The sequence below is a fragment of the Diabrotica undecimpunctata genome, chromosome 5 (assembly GCF_040954645.1).
Source record: "Diabrotica undecimpunctata isolate CICGRU chromosome 5, icDiaUnde3, whole genome shotgun sequence".
Taxonomy (NCBI): Eukaryota; Metazoa; Arthropoda; class Insecta; order Coleoptera; family Chrysomelidae; genus Diabrotica; species Diabrotica undecimpunctata.
The window spans coordinates 140,716,552-140,731,239 of NC_092807.1; the positions used below are offsets into that span (position 1 = coordinate 140,716,552).

The following is a 14,688-nucleotide window of genomic DNA, read 5'->3' on the forward strand; positions in this document are numbered from 1 at the left end:
AAGATCTGTTTTTTTTTAATTAAAACCTTTACTGTACAAACACTAATTGGGTACGAATTTATATTAGCAACACGTTACTAAAAGTTGGTTAAAATGTCAATTGAAAGTAGTCCGTCCGTCAAAAATTCAGGCAAGTTCGGCTGTCGCAATTAAGTCTGAATCTGAAAGGATCTGACAATGACGACCAGGGCGACGAATAGGAATAACGATAGGAAAAAGCACGATGCAAAGGTAAACAAGGATGAGAATAGAAAGAAGATGAAAGATATACCGCAGAAAAAAGGAGAGATAAAAATGGGAACATGGAACGTAAGAAGCATCAATGGAGAAGAGGTAGAACTTGTAGAAGAAATGATCAGACAAAAAAAATAGAAATATTAGGAATAACGGAAACGAAAATGAAAGGAAGAGGTTTTAAGAAGATACACAAAGGATATTGGTTATTTTGGGTAGGAGCTGATGCAAAGGAGAGAGCAAAAGAAGGCGTAGGGATAATAATTGCACCGAATAGACTACAATACGTTATAGAAGAAACATATGTTAACCAGAGAATATTATCGCTGAAAATGAAACTGATAGACGAGGAAATATGGAAAATAATAACAGCCTACGAAGTAAATCAAGATGCAAAAAAGGAAGAGAAGGATAAATTTTTCGAGGAGCTCCAAATGCAAATTGACAATGGGGAAGAAAATATAATTGTAATGGGAGATCTAAACGGTAGAGTCGGAAATAATAACAATGGAATTGAGGAATGCATGGGAAAAGAAGGAGAAAAAATACTAAACAAAAATGGTGAAAGAATAATAGAAATATGTATGGAGAATAAACTTATTATAACAAATACAAAATTTAAACATAAAAAAGTACACAAATACACGAGAGTACAAGAAAGTAGAAATGAAAAATCAATCATGGCTTACTTTTTGGTAAGTAGCAACAAATGGAAAAGAGTACAAGACACGAAAGTCAAAAGAGGCTCAGAGATTGGCAGTGATCATCATCTAGTAATAATGAGAATGAGAACAGCAAAAGAAAATGAAGAAAAGAGGAGAAAGGTAGTAAATGAAAAAGTAAAAAGCTAAAAATTAAACAAAGAAAGATATAAGAAGATATTTCAAGAAAAATTAGACAATATTTTGAAAGGTAGGGCAAAAACTGCAAGTATAGAAGAAAAGTGGGAAAATCTCAAGACCAGCTTAATCATAGCTGCTGAGCTAACTTGCGGGAAGACAAAATAGCAAATAATAGCATGAGGAGAACTGAATGGTGGACGTACGAAATACGAAGGAAAGTAAAGAACAAAAAAGAAAAATGGAAGAGATATCTAAGTACAAAGCGCCCTGAAGATTATGAGGCATATAAAGAAAAAAGAAAAGAGGTTAAAATAGCTGTGAAAGCAGAAAAAGAAAGGTCATGGGAAAAGTTTGGACTAAAAATGACAAATAATTATAGAGAAAACCAAAAACTCTTCTATGGCACATTAAAACAGCTCAGACAAAAGAAAGAACACATGATGCCGAATATAAAAGACAAGAATGGAAAGGTAATAACAGAAGAAAACCAAATAATGGAAAGATGGAGAGAACATTTCAAAGAGCTAACTCATACAGACGTAGACAACATAGTGGAGATACAAGAAATTAATGAAGAACAAAAAGTAGAACCTATAACAACAGAGGAATTAGAAAAGGCAATTGAAAGAGTTAAATTAGGCAAAGCACCAGGCAAGGATGATATCACCCCGGAAATGATAAAATTCATGGGAATAGAGGGAGTGGACAGCATGAAAGAACTAATGAATGATATCATAAAAAGAGCAGAAATACCACAGGACTGGAAGGGCACTATACACTACCAATACACAAAAAGGGCGACAAGAGAAACTGTAATAATTACCGAGGTATTACTATATTAAGTATTCCTGGGAAGGTATTCGCAAGAATAATAGAAACAAGAATAAAAACCCAAATAGAACCAACTATGGAAGATACACAATGTGGATTCAGGAAGGACAGAAGCACGCAAGACCACATATTCACAATAAGACAAATAAGTGAGAAAATAATCAATAAAAATAGAGAAATACATAAATGCTTTATTGATCTGGAAAAGGACGGGAAGGAAGACTTGACAGAATATAAAGAAAGGACGTATGGAGGACATTAAAGGAAAGAGGAGTTGACAGGATAACAATTGATGTTATAAAGGATATGTACAATAATAATACAAATACGGTGAGAACCAACAACGAGGAATCCGAAGAATTTACTACAAGTCAAGGCGTCAAACAGGGATGCGTGTTGAGCCCACTGCTGTTCTCAGTGGTACTGGATGAAGCAATAAAGAAAGCCAAGAGAAGAATGAGAAAACTAACATTAGGATACTGGCAAATGAAACAGACTCAACTATCAGAGCTTCTATTTGCAGACGACATGGTTTTGATAGCAGAAAGCAGAGAAGACCTACAGAACAACCTTGAAATCCTAGAAGAAGAACTGTCAAACATAAATATGAAAATAAATACAGAGAAAACAAAAACAATGATAATTTCAAATAAGAGAAAGACACACGCAATACAATTAAACGGAAAACAACTAGAACAAGTGGAACATTTTAAATACCTAGGAGCAATAATTGAATCAGTAAGAATAATGGGACGAACAGGAAGCTTATTTAACACTATGAAAACAACATTTTTGGGGAAAAAAGAAATACCGGAGAAGGTAAAAACGGCAGCAGTTAAATCAGTAGTTAGACCTACAATCATATGTAATAGCGAGTCATGGACATTGACTGGGAGACAAAAATCTCGAGTCAATGCTATGGAAATGAGGTTCCTGAGGAAAATAGCAAACAGAAAGAGGACAGACAAAATACGAAACGAAACAATCAGACAAAACCTAAAACTAGAACCAATAAACGAAAAAATAGTAGAGGGGCAACTAAGATGGTTCGGGCACGTGTGTAGAATGTCGAATGAAAGATTAACAAAACGAGTGTTTGAAACGAGAATGCAAGGAAAAAATAAACAAGGAAGACCAAGAGTTAGGTGGGTAGACGAAATCAGAAAAGGAGTTAAGAAGAAACGATTGACATGGGAAAGTGCACGAAATCTAACACAAGACCGGATAGCATGGAGACAACAGTGCAAATCTTAACCCCACCAGCCTTACACCTAACGGTAGAAAGGCTTAGGACTAAGTAAGTAAGTAAGTAATTTAATTTATTTTATTTCGTATAAATAATTTACAATGAAAATTAACCAAATCGTTCCAGTCGTTCCAGAGTTGTTATAACAAAATATATTATAAAAAATTATAATAAGTGTATATGTATGTATATTTTGTATATTCCGGTATACCGCAAGGTTACTACAACCGTTTGGATTTTTGGAGTCATCCTAAATACGATTTCGAGCACTGCAAAACATCATACCGAGCGCCTAAAAGTATTCACAAAAGCCAACGCGATTTAAACGCCTAAAATCAATTTCAAATCAGCCGCAGCGGCCGGTCTCTAGCCAAATTTTTGACGGACGGACTATTTTTAAATTACATCTTAACCAATTTGTAAGGATCTGTAGCTAACTTGTACCCAATTAGTATTTTAAGTAAAGGTTTTTATTTAAAAACAGTTTTTTAAACCTTATATTTTTATCGTAAATCGCAGGAAACTTTGACCGATCATTACTGCGGAACTACTAAACCGATCATCTTATATATATTTTTTGAAGACTCTTTTGACGTACTTTTTGTTATTCAAATTGTTTATAACCCTAAAATTTTTTAAAAAAATTCCTAAGCTCTCGACGAATTTAAATTTTCCAAAATGGGTTTACAATCTTGATTACTCTTCTTGAGTATTTAGAAGTTTTAGTTTTTGACCTGCATAATATTCAAAATTGTTGATTTAAAAAAAGTTAGTTTGATTTTAGTATGGAAAATAAACTCACAAAACAAACCCTTTTTGTAACTGTTTTATTTTGTGTTTTTTAGTATTTTTTCAATAATAATACTAATTTTTAAGATTTGAAACTAGCATTGTAGAATTCAATTATAAAACTTTTATACAAAATTATTCTAAATCTAATAGTTTATGACATATATGCGAAAAAGGAGGAAAAAACTAGATTATGGATGTATATCTGGACATATATAACTGGACATCATCCAATCTACAGCATTACGCATAGTTTTCGGAGCTTTCAGAACCACGCCAATTAGCAGCCTTCAAGTCCTAGCAGGAGAACCGCCATTAACTCTCAGAAGACAATATTTTTCAATGTTGTTTGCTACTAAATATCTCAGTGCAAAGAAAAACCCGTTTATAACAAGCCTAATAAGGAGCAACCCTCCAAATCTGTACTCAAATTATTGCCCTAGAAACTTACCTTTCAATGAACGAATAAATCGATTTGAATTCAATATACATCAATTGAGAGCCACTTTTACAAACAGATGCCAGTCTCCTCCCTGGAAAGTTCAAATACCAAAAGTAGATTTTACCTTACAAACATTCACACAATCCTTCTGAAATACAACAACAATTCCGGTCTACCATCTCCAGATACCCTGATTTCAAACTAATTTTTACTGATGCCTCTAAAAGCAGTAATGGTGTAGCTACTGCAGCTATTTTTGAAGACAACACCTCTGTTACCCGTCTAGCCAAGGAGTGTAGCATATATACTGGAGAACTGCATGCAATCTTCAACGCACTGAACCAATGTACCAGCATTGATACAAACTTTCTTATTATATCAGATTCTCTAAGTGCCTTAAATGATGTCAAGCAGATGTATCCTACTCATGCCAATTTAGCATTAATAAAAGACATGCTATACAATGTTCAAACATGTGGTAAAAACATAACATTTTTATGGGTACCATCCCATGTTGGGATAAAGGGTAATGAAGCAGCTGATAAAGCAGCAACAGAAACTATCAATAACATGACAATTCCTATTATGCAAAACATACCAATTTCAGACCAAAAAACATTAATAAAAACTTACATGAACAAAACCTGGCAAGTAAAATGGAACCAAACACAAGCAAAATTAAAAAGTATCAAACCAGATATTACTTCTGCTTTACTACCGCTCCCAGCTAAAAGACATGACCAAGTAGTTATTAATAGACTGCGGCTAGGTCATACAAAATTTACACATGGATACATCATCTCCAAGAACCCTCAGCCGATTTGCCACACCTGTCAAATACCATTTTCAGTGCAACATATAATGATAGACTGTCCAGTGTACTCAACAGCAAGATCGACAGCAAAAATAAAACACAATTTGAAAGAAACTCTAAAAGAAGACATCAGCAATACAATAAATTTTATCAAAAATTGTAAACTGTATAACAAACTGTAACATAACATAAAATGTTTGTATTTTCCAAAACTGTTATGTAAATTTTAATAATATACTAAGTGTAACTTTTCTATAATAAAGATATACCACCTTGCTAATAACCCTAGGAGTTGATGCGGTAAAAAAAAAGGAGGAAAAATATTGAATTTGTTGAATTTGTTTCATATGTTGTTTAATAAAAAGTTGAGCCCACATTTTACAAACTCACGCATAGTGAAATTATCATCAGTGATATTTTGAAGAGATTTATGCAAAAAAAACTGTGATTATATGCTTCACACCCAAAAATCGTTATTTTAAGCAGATATCTACTTCTTTATGGTTTAGTTTTTGTTGTTCAAGAATTTCAATTAAAAAAAAATATATATTGCAAAATTATTATACGAAATCTATTGTAAAGATTTTAATGAAATTTTGTGAACTATTTTATTATATTATAAAGATTTTCTAGACGAATTATGATGGTCCTAACAGCAATCTTAGTGGTTAAAAACATTTGGTATTTATTGCTATTTTGCACACAGCGTAATAAATTTAATCATTTTTAGCCAGTCTCAATGCCCCATTTAGTTCATGTACCGCCGGGGGCTAAGTCATACTATACCGTCACTCTCCAGTAGGTCTTATGTTAACAATTCATTAAAACTATTTTAATATTAGTAGGTAATTTATTACAAACATACAAAAAAGCCACAAAGATACAAACTCACAACTTATAAAGTAAATTATATATATAAATATAATTATTTACAAACAAATTTTCCTGGACTTCCTACTTAACAGGTCGATGATTTTATTAAAATCTAATTTTTTAAGGAGATCATTATTAATATTTAAAACAGCGAAAGAATTTAATTTTTCTTCCGTCATCGTATTTTTCCAATAATTTTTGACCACGTTTTAAAGTGGAAAATGATCTTTCACCAGTTGCGTTAGTAACCATCAACGATAAGAAGATTCTTAGTGCTAAATCTACGTTTGGGAAGGTTGCAATTATATTATTTTTATGCACAAGCTCCATCACAAAAGTAGCACTGTGAGTTGTTGGATTTTTATACTCAACTTAGCCTAGTAGTGACATTATAAAATGTTTTAATTCAATACACTCACTTGCTAGTGTCATTCGAATAAATATTCACTAATACCGACGCTTTGTCTGAAATCACGTTATCCTCTGAAAAAGGCAGAGAAAATAAAAATGAGAAAGTGATTGCAAGATCTTCATAAGCTTTTCCTCTAGATTTCATATTATTTGGTAAATAATCAATTGTTTTATACAGCACTTGGGTTCTAATCTTATTTTGCGGTGTAAGGATCTCTTCTGTATCTGCTTCGTCAAACTGTAATTTTCTTTTGCGACTTCTAATTTCTTTGCTGTATTCCGTTTGTTGTGATAAGAGCTGTCCCTTTTGTTCAAATAAATTACATTTATCACGAAGAGACTCGTAAAAATGTTGTTGTAATGAGCTATACAAAGACAAACATGTATGTAAGTCGCTTGGTCAATTCTTTCCAGTACTTCGAACCAAAAGGCAGCATAAATACCAAATTCAAAATACCAAAAACCAAAATACCAAATACCAAAATACCAAAAAATACCAAATACCAAAAAAATAGAGTAAGTATGCTATCATGATAGCATAAATTAAGAGCTTTTAATGCATTAAATCGTCCTGACTATCGAGTCACATTAACTCTTTTTGGAACAAATGTTGTATGGCCACAATTTTTCAATAGATCAGTGAGTCGTTCCATCTGTAAGTTGAAGCTGAGAAAAAAACATAAATTTCTTCAGCGACTAAAAAAAAGAAGTACTATCCATAGTGAATTCTGCTGCATGTTGCACAATAAAATTTAGGGAATGGGCTGCACATGGTACGTATTTTGCCAAATTATTCCTAGATTTTATTCGGGCTTGGAGACCGCTATAAATGCCAGACATGTTATTCGCATTGTCATGCGATGGTCCCCTGCATTCATCGATATTTATATTCAGGTTGGACAAAATTTTTACAATGCTGGCTTCCATATCTTCAACTTTGTGGCCAGTGTTGTCTAAATACTTTATGAACCTCTCGACAGGTGTTCCGGTGTCCGAGCAATACCTAATAATGCATGTCAGTTGATCTGTACGTGTTATATCAGGCGTAGAGTCAACACTAATTGAATAATATTTGCCACAATGAATTTGTTTTACAATTTATTCTAATATGTGGTCCGAAAGCACTTGCAAAAATTCAAAACAAATCGTTTTTAATAAATAAGATACTTGTGTTGGCGTGAACCACAGCCTTTTTAAAACATATTTTTCAATATGTTCTTTTAAAAAAAGATCATATTCCGCCAACAACTCTAGTAATCCAAGGTAGTTGCCATTGCTAGTAGAACCAAATTTTTCGTCGCATCCTCTAAAAGGTAGTCCCCTACTAGCTAAGAATTTTATGACACTAACGACTCTTTGTAATATGTTTCGCCAATATGTGGTCTCATGTTCAATCTGTTGCCGCAGAGAATCATCGATCTTTCTCATACTCAATGAATTTCTTAAATTTTTAATATATTCTAAATGAACGACTGACCTTTCATGACTGTCATATTTTTCTTTAGCTCTTTTTCCAGTGGTCAAATCCAGTAAAAAAGGAAAAAGTGCAATTTTCGCTTGAAAAGAGTCGACAATATAAGCAAAATAAAGAGCCTGTGCTTTTGGAATAAACTAACCAGTCACGCCGATTTTTTTACCATTCTTTAAAACTATATAGAATAGTGATTTAGTGCAATACCTGTTTTGTTTTACTATTTTTCTTTTTGAAGATTCAAAGTCTAAAGAATTAAGATCTTGTGTTTTGAATGCTTTCAGCACTTCATCTACACAATTTCTTGGCCAGAATTTTGGATCTTGTAAATCAACTCGATTAACACCACTTTCGACTAGAATTTGACGTTCAGGAGAACTCTTTTCAGGATATAACTCGATATCACAAAGTGGGTCTGAATTTGCTGTAAATGATTCATCTCAACGTAATGAAGATCCTGCTGCAAATTTTATTTTATTAAAAAAGTAACTAAAATAATCAAATAAACCTACCTTCTAAAACATCTGAAACTGTTGCAATTGGTTCGTCTTGAAAAGAAGTGCTCCTTGGTATACTACCTTGCCTGGATTTGGTAAAAAAGCTGAATCTTGGGATTCTTTTAATAGTGCATTTAATTTTTGTTGTTTTTCTAGCTTTTGTCGTTTCCAAAATGCACCTCCTTCCTTTTCCCTCATTTTTTTTATAAACGTTTCGAAAACACTTCACTAATAAATAAGTAAAATTTGAGACTACTCTCGAAAATACGACTGACGACTGACCACATGGCGTGTTGGAGCCGGACACGCTACCGCCAGGCGTAGTGGTGCTGGCCGATTTCCCGGAAACATGAAACGTGTTTTTGTGCGACCTGCTACCGCAGGCACGGATCTTATCGGTGACGAGATGAAGTTTTATTACCATCCTATTTCAGAAAATCAACCCCACAAATTTGAAATATCCACATATAGAATTAAAACGTGACGGGAGCGACGTACCGTCCCGTCGTAACGTAAATTTACCGCCGGGGGCTAATAGTCACATAGCCCCCCCCTTAATCGGGCACTGGCCAGTCTCATCTTATAGAAAACCTAATTATCGCTAATTTATTTTATTACGACTTTGCTACCAAACGAATCGTTTTAAAGTTATTAGCAAGAAAAAAAAAGGCGACCATTTTTTTATTACTATTTCCTACCTATTTTAGGGGGAGGGAAAGTTAATTATTATTGTCAAATATTACACAACTTTTTATGCAAAAATCAGAATGCAACCTCCACCTCAAAACAGATCCGCCCTTGTCTAAATTGGGAGTTGTGAATTAAATCCACTTTTTAATAAACTTTTATTTTTGTTATGGATGTTTGCTATCGTTTTAAAAATTAATTAATTCGTAATTATTTTGTATAAATTAATAGAATTTGTAGTTCGATAACAAGGAGTACACAGGCTTTGATTTAAGAAAAGATGGAAAATCAGCACACGAAGAAAGTGGAAAATATGCCACTGATCTGTTCACAGATTATACAGTAAAGACTATTATGGAACAGGACAGTTCCAAGCCATTCTTTATTATGTTGGCACATTTGGCCGTGCACGCTGGTAATGATGGAAAGCTCCTCGAAGCACCTCAAGAGACTATCAACAAATTTAGTCATATTGTAGATTCCAATAGACGGACTTATGCAGGTAAGTTGAAATCTTATATAGTCAAATATCTGCTAAAATATTTTCTTTAACCTTGTCCAATATTGAACAAGATACAAAAATAACTTTTTAGTGACTGTAAAGTCAGTAATAAATGAGTTAAATCTGAAAACCTAAACGTTCAGATAAAGAATTTATTTTATAAATTCCTATTTATTTCTATCGAAATATTTTCTAAACGCTGAAATGCGACGACATAAAACAATTTCATAAACTACAAATTTCATCACTACCTGTTCAAACACTCATACAGGTTCAAGGGCCTTGGACGCACCCAGGGTTGATTGCTGTTTCCCGTTCCTCATTTGCTATAGGATCCTTAGTACCCAGCATGTACTTGGTTTTGTCTTCGTTGATGACTAGACCGAGCTGTTTCGCCGCAGTTTCCAATTCTAGGAAATATTGCTCAACATCTCGCTTGCTGCGCCTTATTACACTGATGACATTATGTCAATGTCATCAGCGTATGCTAAGATTTCTATCGATCTATTGTAAATAGTACCGCCGTCTCTAATTCGTGTGTCTCTAACTGCCTTTTTCAAGGCAATGTTAAATAGAATTAAAGCCAGGGCATCCCCTTGTCTGAGTCTAAATAAAAAAATTTACAAAAGTTATATATTTTGGGAACATAATTAATATTAACTGATTATTATATTTTTAGCGATGGTCTCAAAGTTAGACGACAGTGTAGGAGCTATAGTAGAAGCTTTAGATAATAAAAATATAATGGCAAACACAATTGTAGTCTTCATAAGTGATAATGGAGCCGCAACTGTAGCTCCAACATTTCGAAATTGGGGTAGCAATGCCCCCCTTAGAGGAGTAAAAAATACGTTGTTTGAAGGAGGTATCCGTAGTGTTGGCTTCGTTTACAGTCCCCTATTAGTACAATCAGCGAGAGTATCAACTGATCTAATACATGTAACTGACTGGTTGCCAACATTATTTTCTGCTGCTGGAGGAGATATTGGTATTTTGGATCAGGATTTAGATGGAATAGATCAGTGGTCAAGCTTGGTAAATATAATTTGATTATTTTTGTTTTTTCGGAAAAAAAAATGTTTAGTGTAAATGGTTAACGATAGCTATCTTTGCTTATGGCTATTTTTCCAATCACAATTTATTATTTTATTTTTTATTTATGTTAACTCTTCTTACTACCGCTGTTTCGTGTTGTTTTGAGAGTATCTTCTTGTGGCATTTCAAGTTTTATTCAATATTTTAGAAAATAAACCATTAATTTAAAAATAACCGGTTAATTTCACATTTTCATTTCATGTGGAATGGTTTAAAGAAGTCAACCGATGAGGAACCTGAAATGCCAAAAATGGCATTTATTTTAATATTTAAAAACTACTGTTTTAGTGACACTTCATTTTCTCTCAAATGCAATTTTTTTATAACTTTATGTTGTTCTCTATTCCTATTTACCGTTGAAGACATTTTTTAGTCCCAGCCTCGTTCAGAATACTATATCGTATTTTTATTATAGATGGCCTTTATTACACCAATACACCCCTTTAGTAAATACTATTTATAGTTCTTCTTCTTCCTTAGCTTTTCCTTTTACAAAAGTCACTGTTCCTTACCCTTCGTAGTCACTTCTTTCTGTCCATCGGTTTTATTTTCATCCAAACCTTTCTGACTTAGTCTTCTACCACACATCTACTCCTTGATTTTCCTTTACCTCGTCTTTAATCAACTTCTGACAGCTCTAGCCTTGATCCTACATAGTTTTTATGTCTACGTCTGATATAACCAAACCATTGCAGTCTTTGTTCTTGAATCTTTTTTTGAGACTGTAGTCACTCCAGCTGTTTCCCTAATCAAGTCGTTCCTGATCCTGTCTCTTCTAGTCTTACCCAATATCCCCTAGCATTTTTATTTCAGCTGCCTCTATCTTCTTCTCCCAACTCTTGCGTGTACTCGCCGTACACCAACGCAGGTCTCACCACTCTTGTATATCTTTCCTTTCAGTCCTTCACCAATTTTTCAATTTACAGAGTGCCCCGCTCATTCGTTTTCAGTTAAACCAACCAGTATCCTGTGGTATCTAACCTGTATCCTGTATTCTATTTCTCGATCTAGTATCCCATTTTCCGTTATGTAGGAGCCAAGGTATTTAAATTTTCCCACTGGTCCTAGTCTTTCTCCAAGCAATTCTATGTCCTCAAACATTCCTCTTCCTGCCAACCACATATACAGCGTTTTCGACCTGCTAACCTTAAGTCCTTCCTCTCCAATAGCCCTACACCAACCCTTCAACTCTCCAACAACGTTTCTTTGCCCTCCTTGCCTAACGCGATATCATCAGTAAAGAGTTTTGACCAAGGAGCCCTATTCCTTACTTTCTCTGTCAGTACATCCATAACAAGATTCACCTGGTAGCCTAACACTCTTCTATCCACACTCTTAATCTGCCGCACGTGGGTCAAGTTCTTTGACGACTTGTCCTTTGCTTTAACAATACTGTATAACCATTTCATCCCCTCGGGTATTTTCAACTCTTCATACAGCTGTGAAAACGATATTTTGCTTAGCAGTAGCTACAGGACGCTTTGATTTTCTCTTTGCTATCTTGTATGTATCCTTATCTTCTTCTCTTTTGGACCTGTCGTACCTCTTTCTAACCTCTTTATTCTCTATAACTTTCTGTTGCACTTCATCGTTCCACCACTAAGTTTCTATGTCTCTAGGAGGTCCTTTACCAGATGTTTTTCCTAGCACTTCCTCTCCTACTTGTACCACAACTTTACTGCTGGCTTCTCACCAGTCGTTTACCTTATCTTTTTCTTCAAGCTCTTCCAGATCTTAAACTCTTAAAAATTTTTATCAAATCTATATCCTTTAACTTCCACTACTTTACTTTCTGGTGTCATACTTGCTTTACTTTTCGCTATCTCCATATCCACCATCTCTGGGGGGGGGGGGGGGGCGACTAGTTACACACTTACCATTTAGGCACTTTACAGTTGGTTACCTCTTTTAGCTGACCTCTTCTATACAGCACAAAATCTATCTGGCTTTTCCTTACCTCGCTACTATAGGTCTTCATAAAGAACGTATTAATGATAGTCAAATCCCCTGGCACTGCAAAGTCAATCACACTATTTCCTTCATTATTTCTTATTCTTATCCCCAAACCTCCATGGACTCTTTCTATTCCCGCTCTTTCTCTACTAATATGTCTATTAAAATTACCTTAAATTAATCACTTTTATCACACCAGCCCTTAAACTGTTTCCATATTCCTTAATTCCATGGTTTTAACAAGGTTTTTTTTCCCGGCACTAGGCCTGAAAATATTGGCTTGGAACAGGCACTCATAGTTAGTGAGCTACTCAAATTACCCAGAAATTACCAGAGGCGGAATTAAACAGTATTAAAAATTACTGTACATGAATTCTATTGAATGCCTAGTAAGAAGCTAGGATTATATACTAGCCACTCGCTATACCACTTTTTATATATACTAGAATATTAATTACCTTCATATCGCGCGGTTTCACATCATTATATTCTCTGTGCTGCTGAGTAACATAAACAGCAGACATGACTACATACTTCATTTTGGTCAGTTAACATATAAGCTTGCTATTATAAAATTTCATCTGTCACATAAACGAATTTTAAACTTTTAGATTTTTATTTGCTTTCAAATAATAATTAAGTAGCAGCAACGAAGTTAGAAAACTAAATGAACCAAATTAACAATTGGACAAAGCAGTTAGTATTCACTAATAAATGGAGTCATTCCATCCCAGTCAGAATAAATGATTCTGACTGGGAATGGGACTGAAAGTTTGGATTATTGATAATTTTCAATATGTTCAACACAATATTTTTTTGTTTGCGAATATTTGTGACTCTATGTGCGTTAAAACCAAGAGCTATATAAGTGGATTTTCTCGGAGATTATGCGTGTAGTCTGATTCAGGCTGTGTCTATTTTATAAATATAATGACTATTTTGTTACAATAAATCACAGTACTGTTGTGAGTGAAGAAAACAAGATTTGAGGCCGTAGTGGATTCTGCTCTCCAGATCGATCCAATACGTTTCTGCATAATAGTATATATTTCACATGCACAAATTTGCTGCTACATTTGTTAGGTCTAATGGAGACCAATATGTACTCATTTAAGCTTGGTAGGTGAGTTTCTTAGTAATGTTTGTATTACTTCAATAAATGAACACCAAACATTCTTAGTCGTATTTGAGGAACATCGAGTATTTTGGCTTTTAGTTTTTCTATATTTACTATATTATACAAAAAATTTACATGACACCTTTAAATATTAAAAAAGTTTATTTAAAATCCTTTATAAAAGGTATATAATTAAAACACCCAATTGGGCTACATCACAATCACAAAACGTTTTCGGAATCTATATTCCATCATCAGTGTGTCTAGGTGTACATATTTTGAGCCACTAAATATTTGGGTAAAAACCCGTTAAATGTTAATAATTTAAATTTAGGTTACATTATTCGAACGTATATGTTATGATGTAACCTAAATTTAAATTAATAACATTTAACCGGTTTTTACCCAAATATTTAGTGGCTCAAAACTTGTACTCCTAGACACACTGATGATGTAATATAGATTCCGAAAATGTTTTGTGATTGTGATGTAGCCCAGTTGGGTGTTTTAATTATATATATATATATATATATATATATATATATATATATATATATATATATATATATATATACCTTTTATAAAGGATTTTAAATAAATTTTTTGTGATACATGGTATACAGTCAGCTACAAGAACTTTGTTTCCTTGTGAACTTTAAAAATTGTTTTATGTCCCAAAATTTTTTTAACCCAGTGCTGATTTTTTGTTCTTCTGTCTCAAAGACATAAAAATGAGGATGTTTTTATATCCTTTTTGCTGTTCTAGGAGACGGTTTAGCATTTTTAAATCCACACAAGTTACTCACAGATGCGCTTGTACTTATTTTTTTTTTCAGCACATGTGATATGGTTTGATATTTCTCTTTTATATTGGTAGAATGACC

The 14,688-nt window shown here is 33.7% G+C and overlaps 1 protein-coding gene across 1 annotated transcript in view; it reads left to right on the plus strand.

Annotated features, from left to right (window-relative positions):
• The window catches only part of LOC140441886 (arylsulfatase J-like), a 54,272-nt gene that overhangs the window by 26,701 nt on the left and 12,883 nt on the right, over nucleotides 1–14,688 (plus strand). The window contains exons 5-6 of the mRNA XM_072532863.1: nucleotides 9,378–9,639; nucleotides 10,319–10,674. Of these exons, the coding sequence (XP_072388964.1) occupies nucleotides 9,378–9,639; nucleotides 10,319–10,674 (618 nt within the window). The remainder of the gene's footprint in view (nucleotides 1–9,377; nucleotides 9,640–10,318; nucleotides 10,675–14,688) is intronic.